This window comes from Euleptes europaea, chromosome 5 (genome assembly GCF_029931775.1).
Source record: "Euleptes europaea isolate rEulEur1 chromosome 5, rEulEur1.hap1, whole genome shotgun sequence".
Classification (NCBI taxonomy): Eukaryota; Metazoa; Chordata; class Lepidosauria; order Squamata; family Sphaerodactylidae; genus Euleptes; species Euleptes europaea.
Window position 1 is genome coordinate 2,337,209 of NC_079316.1, and position 22,218 is coordinate 2,359,426.

General features: G+C 50.1%; 1 protein-coding gene across 1 annotated transcript in view; it reads right to left on the reverse strand.

The window, feature by feature from the left end:
- The window catches only part of LPP (LIM domain containing preferred translocation partner in lipoma), a 242,359-nt gene that overhangs the window by 76,955 nt on the left and 143,186 nt on the right, over positions 1-22,218 (reverse strand). The window contains exon 5 of the mRNA XM_056849722.1: positions 3,584-4,216. Within this exon, the coding sequence (XP_056705700.1) occupies positions 3,584-4,216 (633 nt within the window). The remainder of the gene's footprint in view (positions 1-3,583; positions 4,217-22,218) is intronic.

Below are 22,218 nucleotides of genomic sequence, written 5' to 3' on the forward strand. Positions count from 1 at the left end.
TGCAAGCTGTACACACCAGTATAAACCACAGTCCCTGGTAAGCCATTTTGTACAGTGCAATGCTCGTTTATCTGTGCAAAAAGGCCCTCTGGAATAATTCCGTTCTGCACAGTTTGCAGAATGCCAGGAGAGAAGGAGCCCTCCTGATCTCCTGTGGCAGGCTGTTCAACAAGGTGGGGGCCGCAACTAGGGTTGCCAACCTCCAGGTTTGTTTGTAAGAACATAAAAAGAGGCCTGCTGGATCATACCAGTGAGGGTCCATCTAGTCCAGCATCATCCTGTCTCACACAGTGGCCAACCAGTTCCTCTGGAGGGCCAGCAACAGGGCATCGAGGCCAAGGCCTTCCTAAGAACATAAGAAGAGCCCTGCTGGATCAGACCAGTGAGGGTCCATAGGGTCCAGCATCCTCTCTCACATAATGGCCAATCAATTCTTCTGGAGGTCCAACTACAGGGCATAGATGCTGAAGCCTTCATCTGATGTTGCCTCCTGGCCCTGGGATTCAGAGATTTACCACCTCTGAAGGTGGAGGTTCTCTTGAGTCACCATGGCTAGTAGCCACTGATGGACCTCCATCAATCTGTCTAATCCCCTTTTAAGGCTTTCTATGCCTGAGGCCATCACTACATCTTCTACAAGAAGATAAGAAGAGCCCTGCTGGATCAGACCAGTGAAAGTACCTCTTGTCCAGCATCCTGTCTCACACAGAGGCCAACCAGTTCTTCTGGAGGTCCAACCACCGGGCATAGAGGCCAAGGCCTTCATAAGGACATCAGAAGATCCCTGTTGGATCAGACCAGTGAGGGTCCATCTAGTCCAGCATCTTGTCTCACACAGGGGCCAACCAGTTCCTCTGGAAGGCCAGCAACAGGGCACAGAGGTAAAGGCCTTCTCCTCATGTGGCCTCCTGACACTGTAATTCAGAGGTTGACTGCCTCTGAAGGTAGAGGTTCACTTTTGTCACAGTGATTAGTAGCCCCTAATTAGTCCCCTCCTCCATGAATCTGTTCATTTAGCTGTGGGAGGTCCTACAAAGGTACTGGGTGATCCTTGATGGAGCAAGATCACCATTGTGACTCAGCTGAAAGAGGAGAAGGCAGCAGCACACAGGACATGGGAGAGGGAGGGAATAGTCACACAACGGGAACACAAGAGGAATTACCACTCCGCCAAATTTGCTAGTTGCAGGTGAATTTGAAAAAAGTGAAGAATACTTGGCAAAGCAACATTAGCAATACTAGCTGGTGATAATGGCACACCATTTCTTTTTACACACTATGGGACCCAATATGGAGGGGAATCAAGCTTGCTACAACTTTTCTGATGCAGAGAACATCATGCTGGGAAGCGAACAGAAAATATGCCCCCAAATAAGGTTGCCAACCTCCAGGTGGTGCCTGGAGATCTCCCAGAATTACCACTGATCTCCAGATGACAGAGATCAGCTCCCCTGGAGAAAATGGCGGCTTTGGAGGGTGGACTCTATGGCATTATATCCCACCGAGGTCTCTCCCCTCCACAACCCCTGCCTCCCTCCAGCTGCAGGAATCCCCCCCCCGGAGTTGGCAAACCTAACCCAAAAGCTCTTAAAATTATCCTCCCCAGCCAAAACACACTGCCCAAGCCCTCGGAATTATATTGTGTTGCCTTGCTGCAGAGGCAGGCAGCTACCCAGGGACATCTCAGGGAGGCTAAAAACAAACAAACCATTATTTCGAACAAATTCCTTGCACATATAATTCACCGATATTTCTCCAGTTTGTGTATAAAGGACAGAGGAATGGTCGGTGTTTGTCCAGGAGGGTCTTCCTTGTCTAGCAGTGGGCATTTCACTCCAGGTTACAGGCAGCCTTCCATTGAATGTACTGAAGCGCGTTGTAGTTACCTGGAGGTAAAACTCTCCAGGTAGCCAAATTATGCAGGAGTAAGTAAGATTAATAATACCAGGAAGCTGTTACTTAGCTACCACGAGTGCCACCCCCGGCGGGGCTTTCTATATCATTAGGGCTCAAAAGGATGAAAACACACGCCGAATGGAATCTGAAGTCTGTGCAGCAACCCCCCCCCCCCACCAATCCCCTTGTTCCTCAATATCGGCGTTGAGGCAGAAACAGAAAGAAAACAATGTGGGCAGAGACAAGAACGCCAGCTTTTGCACCGGAAGATACGGAAGAAAAAATGGCCGACTGAATGACGTGAAGGACGGGCCCTACAAGAACATGGAGGGTCAGGGGAGGAAAAATCTAGGAAATCACAGATGGAAGAGCTCAGTAGGGTTGCCAGCTGCAGGTTGGGAAATACCTGGAGATTTTGGGGGTGGAGCCTGAGGAGGGCGGGGTTTGGAGAGGGGAGGGACTTCAATGCCATAGAGTCCAATGGCCAAAGTGGCCATTTTCTCCAGGGGAACTGATCTCTGTCACCTGGAGATCAGTTGTAATAGCGGGAGATCTCCAGCCGCCACCTGGAGGCTAGAAACCCTAAAGATCAGGAGGCATCTACAGAAGGTTTTAATGGCACCCTGGTAGGATTTGGAACTGAATGGATGTTGAGATTCCCCAGTTTGTTCACCCGACGGAACAAGGCCTTACTGATCAGAACAGTAAAGTGTGGGTTGGTTAGCAACCCTAAGAAAGCATGTGCGCAGTTTCGAGGAATGCAGGTGATTGACACGAGTCCAACATGTTTCGCTTGTGCCAGTCTTCTTCAGAGGCAACGTTAAGAACATAGGAGCGTAAGAAAGGCCCTGCTGGATCAGACCAGGTCCCATCAAGTCCACCAGTCTGTTCACACAGTGGCCAACCAGGTGCCTCTAGGAAGCCCTCAAACAAGACCACTGCAGCAGTATTATCCTGCCTGTCTTCCAAAGCACCCAATATAATAGGCCTGCTCCTCTGATCCTTGAGAGGATAGGTATGCATCATGACTAGTATTCATTTTGACTAATAGCCATGAATAGCCCTCTCCTCCATGAATTTGTCCACTCCCCTCTTAAAACCTTCCAAGTTGGCAGCAGTGCTTGAGATCTAGGAATCTTGGAAACGCTAGATTTGTCTGAACCAATGCGGTGCAGTGGGCTAGAGGATCAGACTAGGATATGAAAGACCCAGGTGCGAACACCGTCTCTGTCATGGAAGCTTGCTAGGTGACCTTGGGACATTCTCTCCTACCTCACAGGGTTGTTGTGGTGAGGATAACATGGAGAAGGGGAGAAGGATGTTGCAAACTGCTTGGGGGCCTCTTTGGGTCTTCCTCAGACCTCTGCTTGAGTCCCTGGAGAACCGCTGCCTGTCTGAGTAGACAATACTGACTTTGATGGACCAAGGGGGGTCTGATTCAGTATAAGGCAGCTTCATGTGTTCATGTGTTCCCATAAAATCACAAGGCAAAAAGGCTGCAATGCGAATCGCAGTGTTATAGTGTTGGACTAGGATCCGGGAGACCCAGGTTCAAATCCTATGCCAGCTCAAAAGGTCCAGTTTTCGGATCGGAGATCAGATGTCCGGATAAGGGATACTGAATCTGTAAACCAATCAACAAATAAACTTTCCAGCACCTTTATAAAGTTTCGACCTTGACTCTTACCTTTGGTTGCAACGAAGACGGCTGCAGCACTGGAGTAGGTTCGGCGATTGAGGTTTTCTTGGTATTTGATGAAGGGTTCTGCCCGCCAGGATGCATGGGTTCAGGTTTCCAGGTGTTTTGTGGCAGGTAGGACAGCTCCGTACCATTTCGCCCTCCGTAGCTTGGGCCTCCGTGGAAGCCGGATTCTTGGTAGTGAGCAGGCGGGGGCGCGTAGCTGTAGTTAGGCTCCGGATAGTGTATGGGATGGGGTGCATAGCTGTAATCGGGCCCACGAGGCTGAGACAGAGCGTAGGGTGCCGCCGGCGGAGGCTGGGGGGGTTGGTTCGGGACCAAGCTGCTGTACTGGGGGGCCGGAGGCTGGTAGTGGGGAGTGGGCTGAGCCGACTTCACCTGCACGTTGAAAGTCGGCCGGGTGGGGGTGGAGGCCGTGGCGTAAGAGGCTGGGACGGGCTGAGGCTTCAGGGTGCCCACAGGGGTCACGGGGATTGGAGATGGCTGGCCGGCTGGCTTGGAAGCCGATTTCTTGGTGGCCGTCAGGGGCGGCTGGTTGGGGATGACCATGCGCTTGTGGCTGGTGACCGGTGTGGACACGGGAGGGGTCGCCACTGGAGATCCTCCTGGAGCCATGGAGCCCTGCACACAGGAAACACCAAAAGAAAGATGGTTGTCACCACCGGAAGAAGGCAACATCAGGGGAGGGCTTCGGCCTTTATGCCTTGTTGTTGGACCTCCAGACGAATTGGTCAGCCACTATGTGAGACAAGGTGCTGGACTAGAAGAAGAGTTGTTTTTTATATGCCGACTTTCTCTACTACTTAAGAGAGACTCAAACCGGCTTACAACCACCTTCCCCTCCCCTCCCCACAGCAGACACCCTGTGAGGTAGGTGGGGCTGAGATCGCTCGAAGACTAGCCCAAGGTCACCCAGCTGGGTTCATGTGTGTAGGAGTGGGGAAACAAATCCAGTTCACCAGACTAGCCTCTTCCGCTCACGTGGAGGAGTGGGGAATCGAACCCGGTTCTCCAGATCAGACTCCACCTCTCCAAAGAACCGCTCTTAACCACTACACCACGCTGGCTCCTTGATGTACCCTCACTGGTATGGTCCAGCAGGGCTCTTCTTCTTATATTCTTAGGAATATAAGGGAACTCCGTGCCCTCTCTGCTGGCCCTCCAGAGGGACTGGTTGGCCACTGTGTGAGACAGGATGCTGGACTAGATGGACGCTTACTGGGATGGTCCAGCAGAGCTCTTCTGATGCTCTTATGCCTAGAGGACTCAAGGGAACCTCCATACCCAGAGGCAGTCAACCTCTGAATCCCAATGCCAGGAGGCAACATCAGGGGAAGGCCTCCTCGGCCTCTATGCCCTGTTGTTGGACATCCAGAGGAACCAGTTGGCCACTTACTCAGTCCAAGGATCACAATTTTCTTATACATTCATGCGCTTTCAAAAATGGCACAGAATTGTATTAATATTCGGACCACTGAAGAAGGCTTCACAGCCGAAATGAGTATGGTCTGAGCTGTGATATTGTTTGGGTATATTGTCACACAGTTGTAATTTTGTGTTTTTATGTTTATTTGGCATGTTCAGCACAGGCTAGAACAGGGCTTACATACAAGTCATTTATATTTACATTAATTTTGTGTTTGTATTATATTTATTATATGTTATTCACAAAACCACTTGTATCAATATTAGCCCGTGATTTCATGTTGATTCCTTACCTTTTGGGTGCCTTATTCTAGTTTTTTAGGGTAAAGGTTTCTCCCCCCCCCCTTTTTGTTGTTGCTAAGGCCACTGCGTGAGACAGGATGCCTGCAGCATAAGTACCAGATGCACACCTCTCTCTTGTCTGGATTTTATATCTTTCTTGTGAGTGAGAGAGCCAGAGTGGTGTAGTGGTTAAGAGCGGTGGTTTGGAGCGGTGGACTCTGATCTGGAGAACCGGGTTTGATTCCCCACTCCTCCACATGAGCGGCAGAGGCTAATCTGGTGAACTAGATTTATTTCACCACTCCTCCACATGAAGCCTGCTGGGTGACCTTGGGCTAGTCACAGTCTCTCAGCCCCACCTACCTCACAGAGTGTCTGTTGTGGGGAGGGGAAGGGAAGGGGGTTGTAAGCCGGTTTGATTCTCCCTTAAGTGGTAGAGAAAGTCGGCAAATAAAAACCAACTCTTCTTCTTCTTCTTCTGACTGAACCAGGTAAGGATGGAAATTTTAAAAAAGGAAGTACAGAGTTATGGGGTGAGAGGGGGAAAGGTGGCGGCTCCCCGTTCCTTTCCGTCAGAATTCACCACTCGCCCCAGACAGTAAAAGCCCAGGATTAACTACGCCGTGCTGGCCTGGCATGAAATGCTGTTCGACTCGTCCTGCGTCTTTCTTACGGACTCTCCGGGGGACTGTAAAAAAACCCGGAGGTTAAGCTGGGTTAATTTCCCTCCCTCCTTTAATTTACAAGTACAATTTGGCAAACGTGACTTGCCAAAAGGGGGGGGGGAGAGATCAACCTGCAAAGCATGCCTTGGCGGGAGGGAGTGTGGGGGGGGGGAGAATGGAAATCTTGGATCACCTTTGCCTAAAAGCCAGTGATAAAGCCACATTACAGAAGGTAGATTTTTTTTATTTTTTAAAAAAAGGCAGCACAGAGGCTTCGGATGTTGAAAAGGAAAATCGATATCTCGCTAAAGCAGCACAAAGTAGCTTCTGTCAAAGAGCCAAGGCATTAAGGCAAAGGGATTAGGGCAGTGGGGGGGGGTCGGCTGTGTGGAAGGGGATTTAAACATGGGGGAAAGGAGCCGAAAAAAGAATTTCAAGCATCTGAGTACAGACAGGGAGGTAAGGAAGAGCCGGAACAGAAAGGTGGGGGGCAGGCTTTGAGAGAACGTTCTGGAATGCCAAAGTGTCCGATGGGCAGACTGATTTGGTGGGGGGGGGGGGGATGATCATTGGAGAAGTAGGCTCATCCAATCAGCTTTGTACAAACACAGTACTCTCCATGTAGAAAGCTAGCTACCAAGGCTTCTGGCCCAGTCTTCTCCACTGACATAATTAATTTTCAATAGGGAAGGCATTTGGGGGTGGTGGTGACGGAAGGACATTCATAAGAACATAAGAAAAGCCCTGCTGGATCAGACCAAAGCCCATCAAGTCCAGACGTCTGTTCACACAGTGGCCAACCAGGCACCACTAGGAAGCCCACAAGCAAGACGACTGCAGCAGCACCGTCCTGCCTGTGTTCCAAAGCAACTAATATAACAGGCCTGCTCCTCTGATCCTGGAGAGAATAGATATGCATCATTACTAGTATTCATTTTGGCGAGTAGCCACTGATTACCCCGTCCTCCATAAGAACATAAGAAAGGTCATGCTGGATCAGACCAAGGCCCATCAAGTCCAGCAGTTTGTTCATACAGTGGCCAACCAGGAGCCTCTAGGAAGCCCACAAGCAAGACGACTGCAGCAGCATTCTCCTGCCTGTGTTCCTCAGCACCTAATAGAATAGGCATGCTCCTCTGAACAAGATGTTTGTGTAAGATTTCGAGAGTCAAAGGTCCCCTTTGTTAGATATAAGCAGGAACGCAACATCCTCTCACCTTCAGAGTGGGATATAATTACTCAGGAACCTCCATTCTTACGTGTATCTGACGAAGAGAGCTTTGACTCTTGAAAGCTCACACCCAGACAATCTTGTTGGTCTCTCAAGTGCTCCTGGATGTGAGTCAAGCTGTTCTACTCACTCCCGTCTCCTCTGATCAGCAGCAGGGTCCGAAAAGTCTACCCAATATCTGTAACGCTACACCCATCAACTGGAGATGCCAGGGATTGGATCTGGGACCTCTTGCATGCAAAATCACTTCCCTGATGCCCCTGAAAGGCTCTCTGGTATGCCCCCTGCATGGATGAATCCAGCTCATATCAAACCAGCAACATGCAAATCGTGTGGTGGGCCGTCATATGTTTAATAAACGACTTTATTTTCCACTGCATGATCGTCTTTTTTTGGGTTTTGTTTTTTCTCTCTTCTTTGTTTTTATATCCAACAAGAAGCCTTGGTCCACATAGCTCAGCTAGGGTTGCTGGGTCCTTCTTCACCACCAGTGGGAGGTTTTTGGGGCAGAGCCTGAGGAGGGTGGGGTTTGGGGAGGGGAGGGACTTCTATGCCATAGAGTCCAATGGCCAAAGTGGCCATTTTCTCCAGGGGAACTGGTCTCTATCAGCTGGAGCTCAGGTGTAATAGCAGGAGATCTCCAGCTAGTACCTGTAGGTTGGCAACCCGAGGCTCAGCACTGTTGCTGCTGATTGGCTTTCAGGGCAGTGGAACACCCTGTTGTCCCCCCACCCACCCAATCATTTCACCAGAGATTCTAGGGATCAACTTGGGGCCACCAAGATGATTAGGGGGTTGGAGCACCTTCCCTAGCAGGAAAGGCTGAAGACTCTGGGCCTTTTCAGTTTTGAAAAGAGAGGACTAAGAAGTTCACAAAATTCAGCACAGGGTGGAGACGGTTGACAAAGAGAACTTTTTCTCCCTCTCACAAAGTACTAGAACTCAGGGGCATCCAGTAAAGCTGATGGGCAGTAGATTAATGATGGACAAAGGAAATACTTCTTTACACTGCCAGTGATTAAAATGTGCAGTTTGCTTCCATATGATAGAGGGAGGAGGACGAGGAGGAGGAGGAGGAGTTGTTGGTTTTTATATGCAGACTTTCGCTACCACTTAAGGGAGAATCAAAATGGCTTACAATCACCTTCCCTTCCCCTCCCCACAACAGACACCCTGTGAGGTAGGTGGGGCTGAGAGACCTGTGACTAGCCCAAGGTCACCCAGCTGGCTTCATGTGGAAGAGCAGGGAAACAAATCCAGTTCACCAGATTATCCTTCGCCGCTCATGTGGAGGAGTGGGGAATCAAACCCGGTTCTCCAGATCACAGTCCACCACTCCAAACCACCACTCTTAACCACCACACCACGCTGGCACAGTCTTAAAAGGGGACTAGACAGATTGTGGAGGATAGGTCTATCAGTGGCTCTTAGTCATGGTGACTGAAGGGAACCTCCATGTTCAGAGGTAGTTAAGCTCTGAATACCAGTGTCAGGAGCTAATATCAGGGGAAGGCCTCTGTCTCTCGGCCCTGTTTGTCAGACCTCCAGAGGAACTGGTTGGCCACTGTGTGAGACGGGATGCTGGACTAGATGGATCCTCACTGGTCTGATCTAGCAGGGCTCTTCTTAAGTTCTTCTCATGTTCCTATGTCTGCAAGAAACAAAGGTGTGCTACTTCTAATCTGTTTTTATGCTGAGCTTGTTTTTCTCTCTTAAAATGCTGGATTTTAATTAATCTATCGTGTTGTTTTTTAAAAAAAATTAATTTTGCAAGCTACATTGGCAGGTTCCAAGAAAGGCAGCATAAAAATGTTCTACGTAAACATATAATAAGCCAAGATCCCCTTTTGCTTTAAACATGAAAAACATTTTTATCCTCTCAGGAAAAGTGGGGAAAAAAAGAAAAAAAAACCTCCTTTGTTTTGCAATGACAAAAGACATTTTATTGATTTTGTTCTTCGAATCAGGTGAATTTTGTCAGCGGAAAATCTCAACGCAGCGTGAAACCAGCAGATTCATTGCTTTTGCCAGCCATGAAAGAGGGTGGGAGAGAGGTTTTCTGGAAAGCATCGAGTTTCTGTAAATGTAAAAGCCGCTGGATGCTTTCGGTTCTGTGACTCAGCACTGGAGGAGGCCAAGAGGAGCGCATAAGCACACACAGCCCTTTCTCAGCAGAAGACATTGAAAACCACACTCGTGGCTCTCAACAGAAACCCACATTCGTTCTTCAAGGAAAGCAGATTAATAATAAATGCAAGTCACAACTGTCCGTTATGCGGCATTCCTCTAAAGCCATACACGGCTTGGAAACCGAGAATCTGAAGGACCGTCGTCTCCCATACGTTCCTGCCTGGGAACTAAGATTAAGGGGGGAGGCCCTCCTGACTGTACTAGGGTTGTTGAAAAAAAAAATCTGTAAAATTCGGATTCGGCAAAATCCGGCCCGTTTTGATCCGGGAAATGCCAAAGTCCGAACTCCCCCGCTTTGGATCTGTGGAATTCGGAGTGAGATTTGAGTTCGGGGGAAAATTCGGCCAAATAAAGCCATAAAAACCACATTCGCGCCATTCTGTGGCTCTGGGGGTGGCATTTTTTGGGGTAGAGCCCCCAATCTTTACAAAACTTGGGGGTTCTTGCAAGAAGGGTCCCCTGAAGCTACACTGAAACTTTGGGGGCTCTACCCCCCAAAATGCCCCCCAGCAGCCACGGAATGGCGCAAATGTGTGCTGTAAATGGAATAAAAATGCACATTAAGGGGGGGACCCCTTCCGGGGCCCATATTTCGCACCCGATCCAATCTTTACAAATCTTGGGGGTTCTTGCAAGAAGGGTCCCCTGAAGCTACGCTGAAAGTTTGGGGGCTCTACCCCCAAAAATGCCCCCCTGCAGCCACAGAATGGCACAAATGTGCACACGCACACACCCCACGGGGATCTCTCTCTCACACAAACAGATACTCTCTCTTTCTCTCCCCGGGCCGCGCAGCAGCTGGGCTCATGCACTCAATCGCGACTGATTGGCCAGAAGAAGACCCAGCTTGGCCACCGATTGGCCGCGGGAGAATGCTGCTTACTAACTGACCGTTATGCTGCTAATTCTGAGCCCCTGAATTTGATGAATTTATTCGGCGCACCACGAACTTGCCAAATTCGGCTTGTCGTTTTCCCGCTTTTTAAAAAAAAATTCGGCTCCACCCGAACTGAAAACCGCCGAATCGGGGGAAATTCGGCTGTTTTTCAGTTCAGGATGAACAGAATCGACAGCCCTAGATTGTACCTAGTGTAGGGTTGCCAACCTCCAGGTAGTAGCTGGAGATCTCCTGCTATTACAACTGATCTCCAGCTGATAAGAGATCGGTTCACCTGGAGAGAATGGCCGCTTTGGCCATTGGACACTATGGCATTGAAGTCCCTCCCCTCCCCAAACCCCACCTTCCTCAGGCTCCGCCCCCAAAATATCAAGGAATTTTCCAACCTGGGGCTGGCAACCTTAACCTAGTCCAAAACAACCACCACCTCTCACCGCACTAGTTCCCACACTTGATAAGGTGAGTGTGTGGAGTGCTTCAGCCTGCTACACTGCTGGCCCAACCAGGACTGGCCCTCGCGGCACTTTTAAATCACTTTAAAATGGTGGCCACATCCTCATGGCAGCCACAAGGATGCCGTCGTGTCTAGTTTGGTCTTAAGATATGTCCGCCCCCTCCCCGCCCCCGGAAATGCACTTAACCAAATCTCTCTGACTCCCTGTAGGGTGTTCACCTATGCAGGCTCTACAAAATCTGGCTTGACTTTCACTTTGGGTGACCTTTAGGGGCATTTCTCCCAGGCTTGGTGCAAAGAGGACTTGGGTGTGTTTGCACACCCTCTCCCATGTGTGAATTCCCACCTTCCCTTTCCAGCATGAATAATCTACACCACGTAGAGTTGCCAACTTCCAGGTACTAGCTGGAGAGCTCCTGCTATTACAATTGATCTCCAGCCGATAGAGATCAGTTCACCTGGAGAAAATGGCTGCATTGGAAATTGGACTCTATGGCGTTGAAGTCCTGGAGGTTGGCAACCCTAGGTGATCCTGATCTCTTAGGCATAGTTTAGAGACTTGAGGAATGGTCTGTCTGCCCCTTCAAAACCCCGACATTAGTTATGTGCTATACAAAAAGAATAGATGTACACCCAAATATAAATGCACACTAAAAATAACCTGTTTCTCCCTAAAAGCCTGCCCATAGAACAGTCTATTCAAATAATGAGAGTTTTACAGGCCATTCTGCTGATTTCAAACCTTTCAGGCCAGAAACCGCAAGGGACTGGACATCAATTCAAGGGCTGCCTGCCTTTTATCTGAAGCATTAACACTGGACAGGTCATTAACTTCACCACCATGAATGATTAACTTTGGCGTCCAAAGATTAAGGTATGGCTGGATATGAAATTTTAGGACCTGCCTGGCCCCACATTTATGCCCTGTCTGGGCTAGGGTTGCCAGCCTGGGTTGGGAAATACCTGGAGGTTTTTGGGGCAGAGCCTGAGGAGGGCAGGGTTTGGGGATGGGAGGGACTTCAATGCCATTGAGTCCAATGGCCAAAGCAGCCATTTTCTCCAGGGGAACTGATCTCTATCGGCTGGAGATCAGTTGTAATAGCAGGAGATCCGCCGCTCATGTGGAAGAGTGAGGAATCGAACCCATTTCTCCAGATTAGAGTTCACCTCTCATGTGGAGGAATGGGGAATCGAACCTGTTTCTCCAGATTAGAGCCCGCCACTTATGTGGAGGAGTGGGGAATCGAACCCGCTTCTCCAGATTAGAGTCCGCCGCACTTAACCACTACACCATGCTGGCCCACCCCCACACGAGGGTCCGACTAGAAGAAATGGGAGGCAGCACCCAAAAATCAGTGAGGAAGGAACCTTTACATACCTCTGAAGAAACCTTTGTTGGAGTAAGCCCCACACAATTGGGGTATGAAACTTTGGAGGGGGCGACCGAAAAAAAGATTTAAAAAGGGGAGGAGAGAAATATGTTGATCTTTTAGAGTCAAACTACAGGACCTAACGTTGCAAATTAAATTGCTAATGTACTGCTCCTAAGGTGGAAGAAAAATCTTTAAAGATTTATTCTAATCAAGTTTGCTCATGATTTTAACCTTTAGTTCAGAGTAGTATTTTAGTGATTTAATGGGTAAGGTTAAATTATGTGCAAAGTTATGACAGGAGCGGGGAGAAGAAGAGAAATCCCCGGCATTTTAGCTCTGATTCTTTTGGGCTGGAGCCAAGCGGGACTCAATAACTCCCTTCCGCTCAGTAGCGAAAGACTTCCTCCGACAGAAAAAAATCTCCTCCTGCAGAGGAAGCATCTCTCCCTCGGAGGAAGTCTTTCTCTGCGGAGGGAAGATTTAGTACAAGGGAGTAATCGGATCCAACTTGGCAGAACTTCTGTATCCAAGGCGTTGCTACTGGGGCCTTTCATAAAGCTAAAATCCTGCCCTCCAGCAGAATTATCCAAATCAACACATGTGGAGGGGTGCGTGCATTCATCCTATTTCCAAGTGCGGCCCTGATCCTGAACAGGAACAGCTAATGCAACTTGATGGAGCATCCACGACACACCATAGTTGAATCATAGAATCATAGGATTGGAAGGGCCATTAGAGGCCATCTAGTCCAACCCCCTGTTCAATGCAGGATCAGCCTAGAGCATCTCTGACAAGTGCTTGTCTGGCCTCTGCTTAAAGACTGCCAGTGAGGGGGAGCTCAACACCTCCCTGGGTAGCTGATTCCACTGTTGAACAATTCTTACTGTAAAAAAAATTTCCCCTAATATCCAGCCAGTACCTTTCTGCCCGCAATTTAAACCCATTATTGCGAGTCCTAACCTCTGCTGCTAACAGGAACAGCTCCCTGCCCTCCTCTGAGTGACAGCCCTTCAAATACTCCAAGAGAGCAATCCTGTCCCCCCTCAACCTCCTCTTCTCCAGACTAAACATTCCCAGCTCCCTCAGCCTTTCCTTGTGGGGCTTGGTCTCCAGGCCCCTCGTCATCCTCGTTGCTCTCCTCTGCACCCGCTCCATTCTGTCCACATCCTTTTGGCAACATCTTGGTCAGGTTTGGGGCGGGGGCGGGGTGGAGAGGCATAAAAACCTCAACCTCTCCCATTCATGGAAAAAAAAAAACTGCCTATACTTTTCAGGAAAGGAATATAGGGTTGGCTGAGCATTGATTCTCCCTACATGCAGATTCTAACATGCTTTGGAGGGCAAGAATTGTGACCTGGCTTCTTGGGCTGTTCTAGAAGCCCTAGTCCCTGTTTCTGAATGAAGGCAAACATGGGCAACTTCAGTGCCTCCGATGGGGTTCAGCTGACCCTAATTGACTCAGTGTGGTGTAGTGGTGTGAAGAGTGGCAGACTCTAACCTGGAGAACCAGTTCGATTCCCCACTCTCCTCCCCACAGCAAGCACCCTGTGAGGTAGGTGGGGCTGAGAGAGAGTGACTTGCCCTAGGTCACCCAGCTGGCTTCATGCGGAGGAGTGGGGAAACAAATCCAGTTCACCAGATTACCCTCCTCCGTCCATGTGGAGGAGTGGGGAATCAACCCCGGTTCCCCTGATCAGAGTCCACCGCTCTTAAACACACAGGAGGAAAGTAACATCAGGAGGCACCTGCCAAGCAGTGACAGAGAAATCTACATTATTCAGGATGTGCCAAAGCCAGAGATCGTGTTTTTAGAATGTCTCTTCCCCCTACAAAATGTGCCCTTGTTTTCAGTGATTTTTTCTTTGGGGGGGGGGGGATAGCGCAACACTGTGTTAAAGTGGGTGGTCATGAGGAAGGAAGAAGAGTCAGACACACACACACACACACACACACCCATGGCAAAGGCAACTAAGCCGACGCTTCCCTGTCCCACTGCAGCCACGTATATTTGACAAACATGAATCTGGGGTACGCACTGGGGCATGCATCTGGATACTGACACTCTGTGCTGCTTTCTAGGGGACACACGTCCAGATGTGCACCTGAACAAACATTCTCAGCCACTTTCTACAGCTTCCAGTCACGCGCCGCGTGCCAATAAAGTTACACCGCGGCCAAAAGCTTGCTGTGTGATGGAACCATCAGCAGATGGGGCATAATGGGGCGTCTCAGCTCAGCGGCTCCGGCACCTGGAGGGGACCGATTCCGATTCCCCCTCCGCCGGCTGGCTCTCGGCCCTGTCATCAGGCAGCCGAGTCTAATTGGGCACATGCTGCCGCGAAGCCATCATCCTGATGTGATTCCTGATTGGCTGGGAACCGGGGGCAGAAAACAGCCGTTCGAGCAGAGAGAAAGAATATGCTGCCAAAGAGGCGCAAACAGGCGGGCATAATAGCGGCAAACGGGGATGAAAACACACAAACATCAGAATGGAAAGCAGGGCTCGGGAGTATTCGTCGCGGTCTCTTCCCCTTAACAGCGCTGTCTGCACCAAAATCGAACAATGTGAAAATTCAGCACGGTGTTCGCTGGGGAAGTGGTACGTGCTGGTGAACAACTCGTTTGTTTTTGCAAAAAACCTCTTCAGCTGCCTGGAAAAGAACCCCTGGGTTGGGACTGCGTTCCCCTCCAGTGCCGCTGCGTTCACGGCAGATGGCAAAAAGCAGCTCGAGATGAGAGTCCTAATTCATTCGGGGCTCACGGGGGGGGGGGGGATTCGGCACGGAGCAGTCAAGCTGCCAGCGGCGCTCGCGCTAAGCCCGCTGTCTAGTGCCATCGGTACAGTTTGTTCCGAGCGCCGAGTGCCAATTGCACGAGGCGGTCTCCTCCCTCTGGGCCGCACTCGGAGGGGTCCTGCCAAGTAAAGAAGCCTAAATGTTAGGGCCGCATGGGTCACTGCGTCAGCATCGCCTTATCCGGAACAGACGTCACCGGCATGTTAAGTTCATCACCGCTCAGACCCGAGCGGTGATGCGCTGCACGGCTTAGCTTGTCAGGAAGCACTGTTGCCGGGGTAACCTGGTCCCTCCCTGCCATGGATACAATCGGCTTAATGAGAATTTAAAAACACACACACACACACACAAAAAAAACCCTCTCTGCATGAAGGGAAACAGAAGGGAACTGCTGGGAAGAGCTGACGCATTGGCGATTCTCCCTTCGCCGCTTACCACTGAGCTGAAGCTGGCGCTGCGATCTGTACGTACAACATTTCCCCGAGGGCCACGGGAGTAAACAGAGCCTGCGGAAATAATTAATACAGGCAGGCACTGAATGCTGTCAGCGTTACTTAGACGTCTGCGACAGAGATGAGAGAGATCCCTAAGCTCCTTGGATTGAGAAAGCGGCCTGCAGCCTAACCCCCCTCCTCCCCAGGAACACGTAACCCGTTTGGTGCCAAGAAAGATTCATTTATTTATTTGCTTCATTCATACTCCACCTTTCACCCCAAAGGGAACTCACAGCAGGTCACCTCCTTCTCCTTCTCTCTATCCATTTTATCCTCCCCAAAACCCTTGTAGACTAGGCTGAGAGTGCCTGACTGGTCCAAGGTCTCCCAATAAGCTTCTGTGGCAGAGTGAGGATTCAAACCTTGGTCTCCCAGATCCTAGACCAGCACTCTAACCGCTACACTGCACTGCCTCTCCAGAGACATAAAGCTTAATGCCTGCTGTGTGGGTGGAGGGGAAGCTGCAGCCACGTTGCCTACTTGTACTTAACATCTCTCCAATCTCCCAAATACAGTGAACAGAACTTCTATAATGTTTGCACAACCACTGGGGATACCAGGATGTAACATCTGGACACATCACAGATGTAGTGCCACGCCATGAGTCATGTATCCCGTGAAACCATATCGCTTACACCAGGTCTGTAGAGGTGGCCAAGAATTTACTGACAAGCAAATTACACCAGCCAAACTCTCCCCATCTGCATAACAAACATCAATCAATATGATAGATGGGGGGGCGTAGAGCTGGTGCTTCTAAAGGCTTGGAGTGTGTGTGTGACGAGGGTCATCATGGTACAGAGAGCCAGCATGGCGTACTGGTTAAGAGCGGCGGACTCTGGAGAGCTGGGTTCAATTTCCTACTCCTGCACATACTCTAATCTGGTGAACCAGGTTGGTTTCCCCACTCCTTCACATGAAGCCAGCTGGGTGACCTTGGGCTAGTCACAGTTCTCCCTGAACTCTCTCAGCCCCACCGACTTCACAATGTGTCTGTTGTGGGGAGAGGAAGGCAATTGTAAACCAGTTTGAGACTCCTTAAGGTAGAGAAAAGCGAGGTATAAAAACCAACACTTCTTCATCATCATCCTTAGCTGTTGCATAGTGGTTTCAAGCATGCAATAACTTAATTAATTAATTAAAACATTTATTAGCTGCCTTTCTCCCTTGCGGAACTCCATGTGGCTTATAAATAAAACAATTTAAAAAACACACGATAAAAACAGTGTAAGCTATACAACAATTATAAAACCCATAAAAGTCAAGGTTTAAAAACTCTGATTAGAACTGCCAGTAATACAAGCTAAATAAATCAAAATGCAGTCCTAATTAAAACTGTCTTCCACTGCCTCCTGAAGATAGATGCTCTAGATATGTCAAATATGTTCTAGGCCAGTGGTCGCCAAACTCATTAGTCAACAGAGCCAAATATCAACAGTACAATGATTGAGATTTCTTTTGAGAGCCAAATTTCTTAAACTTAAACTATATAGGTAGGTACACTGTTTATTAACTTAATAAACTTTAATTAAAGTTTTAAGTCTTAATTAAATTATAGGTACACTGAAGAAAACTTGATATCATAATAATGATCTTATTTATTGATAAAAATTAAATTGTAAGTAAGGTATCCATAAAATTAAATCATGACAATGACTGACAAACACTTAATGTGAACAATGGCCTTGCACTTGGGTGGGGACTTTAATTGAGCCAAAAGAGAAACTGCCACTGATATTTCTTCTTAAAGCTTATATTTGCATTCTTTTAAAAACTTTTTTTTTTAAATTTTCATAACATAACTTTACAAATATACAGAAATGACACATGTTGGATACCTTTAGAAAGCATAATTTTGACCATATGCCAATAATTTATTGCTTTCGTGCAGTTCTACTACATGTAGATGTAATCAGTGTTCTATTCCTCATAATACTAACTTGCTAGGTACTGCCTTACAAATCTTCGCAAGCTTAACAGGTGAAAAATGGCATTGGTGAATAATCTTAATTAAGTTCTCCCACACCGCGACTCCTCGCCCTCCGGCTCCAGCCCTGGGCTGTTCACTTCTCAGCATGAGGCTCTGCCCCCTTTTCAAATTCCCCCCTCCAGAGTGACCTGCTCCTCCCCCCCCCCCACTGACCTCCAGGCGGCGATTGGGCGCCTCCCCTCTTCCTCCCTCTCCCCGAGGCTCTGCTCTTCTTCCGGCCCCACGCCGGGGCCTCTGCCCCAGGGTGCTCCCCGCAGCCAGGCCCGGGTCCCCTCCTCTCTCGCTTCCTTTTTTTCAACCTTCCGTCACCATCATATATATATTACACTAAATTAAAAAAGGCTCTGTGGATGGTTTCGACCACCAATGTCTTAAGAGTAAGGAAAGACGGAAAATAAAAAGGAAACACAAGCCCATTCTCCGAGGGGGGGGGGAAGGAGAGGGCAGCCCACCACCGCCCGTCCCCCAGGCTGACAGAGAGACGCGCGGGCTGTGGGCGGAGAGTGGCTCCAGCTCGACCCCCCAACCCCAGCTCTGCCCTGTCAGCCGAAGCAGAGAGGGGCTCCAGCCCCCCAACCCACCCACCCCAGGCTCCGAGGTCCGTGGCTGTCCCGCCGCCGCCTCTCTCTTTCGCCGCCGCAGCCACTACTGCCCTCCGCCCAGCCCGCCCCGAGCGCCCCCCTTCACCAACCCCCTGCCCGGCCCTGGTCCTTACCACGGGGTTTGTATTAGCCGAGTTTGCCATGTCCCGTACCAACCCCCCTGGCAGGACAGCCTCCCCTCACACCCACCCCCTCAACAGTGGTAGCAGCAGAGCGGGCGGCGGCGACACTTCTCCCTCCCCCCACCCCGCCAGGCAACAGCCGTGCTCAAGCGGGCTCCTTCCCCACGCCCCCCACAAGGGGCGATCCCCCCCTCCCCACCCTCCGTCCCAGCGGCCGCTTGACGGGGAAAGCACGTCAACCGCCCTCCCCCACAGCCCGGCCTTACACGGCGGCCCTTGGGCTGCAGCCGCCAGCCCCTCTCTTGCTTCCTCTCACACGGTCGCCTCGCCTCACCTCTGCTCCCCCCTGGCCTGCCTGGGCCGCAACCCCACACTTCCGCCCCCTGGAGGAGGGCTGCGAGCCAGGGGGAGCAGAGGTGACAGCTGCCTACCCACCCGCTCGCTCGCTGGCCGCTCGCCGCCTCCACCCGCAGGGAGGAGCAGCAGCGCACCGCCTCCTCCTCCTCCTCGAGAGCCGCACTCAAGGGGCCAAAGAGCCGTATGCGGCTCGCGAGCCGCAGTTTGCTGACCAGCGTTCTAGGCTGATCCTGCATTAAGCAGGGGGTTGGTCTAAATAGCCTGTATGGCCCCTTCCGACTCTATGATTCTATGGCCATTTATGCTTGGTAATTAGCAGCGCGCTCCAGGCTGAAGTGCCCCGCATATTTTTTATGTCTTCACGCTGAACCGTCATTCCAGCCGTCACTGCGAAGCCAGCGCATACCTGCTTCGCATTTCTTAAGAGCCCCTTTAACATAACCTTTTTGTATTTGCTCCGCTCCCGCATCGAAGCATTTACTTCAGGAACCATGAAAAATCACAGCCGTGGCTTAGCCCTCAAACAATCACTGGCTATGCAAACGAAGAAATAAAGGAGCAGTGAGTGGGGTGTGTGTGGAATGTGTCAAATATGTTCTAGGCTGATCCTGCATTAAGCAGGGAGTTGGTCTAGCCACAATGACTGAAGGAAACCTCCATGTTCAGAGGCAGTCAACCTCTGAATTCCAGTGCGGGAAGGCAACATCAGGGAAAGTCCTCGGCCTCTGTGCCTTGTTGCTGGACCAGATATGCTGGTTGGCCACTGTGCGAGGCAGGATGCTGGACTAGATGGACCCTCACTGCTCTGATCCAGCAGGGCTCTTCTTATCTTATAGAGGATGCAGTGATGGCCACAGGCACAAACGACCTTAAAAGGAGTTCACAGAAGAGAGGTCTATCTGTGGCTATTAGCCACAATGACTGATGGTTCAGAGGCTCCCTGTTCAGAGGCAGTCAACCTCTGAATTCCAGTGCCAGGAGGCAACATCAGGGGAAGTCCCCGGCCTCTATGCCCTGCTGTTGGCCACCCTGGGGTGCTGTTGGCCACCCTGGTTGGCCACTGAGTGAGACGGGAGGCTGGGCTAGATGGACCCTCCCTGGTCTGGTCCAGCAGGGCCCCTAAGAAAGAAAGTCAAATTCTGCCGTCGGGACAATTTAGCCTGCTCCAATCCACTGTTTCCTCTGTGTCTGCACACATGAGCGCACCAAGCGTGGGATCTGCCAGCAACATATTTGCTCGGAGACATCTCTGATACTCAAACACCGCAGACACAGACAGGCAGATGGATCCACAGTCCTGAGACACCTACACAAACGCCAGGCCTAATGCCGCGTCTAATTTGCCTCTCTAATAAGACGCCCCTCCAGCGTCTCGGCGCAGTCACGATCTGCAGAGAGGCCTCTGGTAACTGCACTGAGCCCAGCCAAATGGGTAAACACAGTGATTGGATCCACTCCTTCCTCTCTGATTACAGGCTGCGGCTATTTCATTTCCCTAAATAAGACCCTTGGACCAAAGGAGAAAGGCTCGCCTAATTAGCTCAATGGCGGGCTCCGTTTCTTGCAAGGGTCGGAGCGTGGCGCTCAGCCGTGTTATTAACGTCGCTGGGTTCCATCCGCCACCGTATGATGCCTTTCATGCGTGGCTTCCCCTTTCTCGCTTTCTCCCGTGTTGGCCGCCCCATACTGTCACAATATTGTACTATAAGAGATGTGAACGCTGTTTATTAGAAGGAGAAAGACAGAAAGATGTGAAGGTAGAAAAGGAAACAAGGGCACCCGTAAAAGAGAGACGGGCTGAAAAAACGAAGAAGAAGAAGAAGAAGAAGAAGAGAAGAAGAAGAAGAAGAAAAAGAGGAGGAGGAGGAGGAGGAGGAGTTGGTTTTTATATGCCGACTTTCTCTACCACTTAAGGGAGACTTAAACCGGCTTACAATCACCTTCCCTTCCCCACAACAGACACCCTGTGAGACAGGTGAGGCTGACAGAGTTGTGACTAGCCCAAGGCCACCCAGCTGGCTTTGTGTGTAGGAGTGGGGAAACAAATCCAGTTCACCAGATTAGCCTCCGCCGCTCATGTGGAGGAGTGGGGGAATCAAACCCAGTTCTCCAGATCAGAGTCCACTGCTCCAAACCACCGCTCTTAACCACTACACCATGCTGGCAGGGTGTTAAACACTCAGCATAGGGGGCTGCCAACTGAACGGAGGAACTTGGCATGGGGAAATGATCTGGTGGTTCCCAGCAAGAAAAATACAGTAAGGGTGCTGTGATCGTTCCTTCCCTTAAACTTTTCATTCAGGAAGCTCCCGAGAAGCTAGGCTTTTCCATTAAGGCAAAGCGGTCCTTTTTTCCGAGGCAACATGGTGACCAAACTACAGTACTGATAGCCACCTTTTTAGTTTTTGGGTGTTTTTTAATTTAAAAAAAAAAACCCTCAGAGAATGGGATGCAACTGGACATAGAGAAGTGGAAATTAGGGTGTTTAAAGGTGGATCCAGTGTGATATAGAGCGTTGGACTAGAATCTGGGAGACCTGGGTTCAAATTCTGACTCTGCCATGTAATCTAGCTGGGTGACTAGTAAAAATGGATACCAGTCATGATGCATACCTATTCTCTCCAGGATCGGGGAGCATGCCTATTATCTTGGGTGCTGTGGAACACAGGAAGGACAAATGCTGCTGCAGTTGTCTTGTTTGTGGGCTTCCTGGAGGCACCTGGTTGGCCCCTGTGTGAACAGACTGCTGGACCTGATGGGCCTGGGTCTGATCCAGTAGGGCCTTTCTTATGTGCTTATGACCTTGGGCCAATCACACACTCTCAGCCTGAGCTACCTGACAGGGCTGAGGATAAAGTGGAGGAGAGGAGAACAATGTGCCAGTTTGGGTCCCTGCTGGGGAGAAAGGTGAGGTATAAATTGAGCAAAGCAAAAGAAAAGCGCGATATGAAAGTTGAAATAAATATGTTTTTGAAACTCACATGAGGAAAACGAGTGTGGGAAGATTAGGTGTGGAGGGTAGGCAAGGAAAGGGTTAAGGTACCAATCACTCCCCAGTGGCCCCCTGATTGCCCAGAGCTGAAGCTAAAAACTCCTTCCTGAGTAAATGAAGGGAAGTGTGTCAATTTCAAGTCCATGCTTTTGAGAGCGAAATTGACAAGAGACATCCAACCTTATGACCTGCTGGGGCTTGGGGGAATAAGGATGCCACAAACACCTGTGATGTTCTGCCTCCATGTTTGCTCCAAACATGAAAATATGATACTCCAATCGGGGGGGGGGCAGAGTGACTATATGCACAGGAGCACACACTAAATGCACAGGGGAGGGGCTGTAGCTCAGTGGTAGAGCATCTGCTTGGCATGCAGAAGGTCCCAGGTTTAATCCCCGGCATCTCCAGTTAAAGGGACTAGGCAAGTAGGTGATGTGCAAGACCTCTGCCTGAGACCCTGGAGAGCCACTGCCAGTCTGAGTAGACAATACTGACTTTGATGGACCAAGGGTCTGATTCAGTATAAGGCAGCTTCATAAGAACATAAAAACAGAAGAAAAGCCCTGCTGGATCAGACCAAGGTACATCAAGTCCAGCAGTCTGTTCACACAGTGGCCAACCAGGGGCCTCTAGGAAGCCCACAAGCAAGACGACTGCAGCAGCACCATCCTGCCTGTGTTCCACAGCACCCAAGATAATAGGCATGCTCCTCTGATCCTGGAGAGAATAGGTATGCATCATGACCATGTGTTC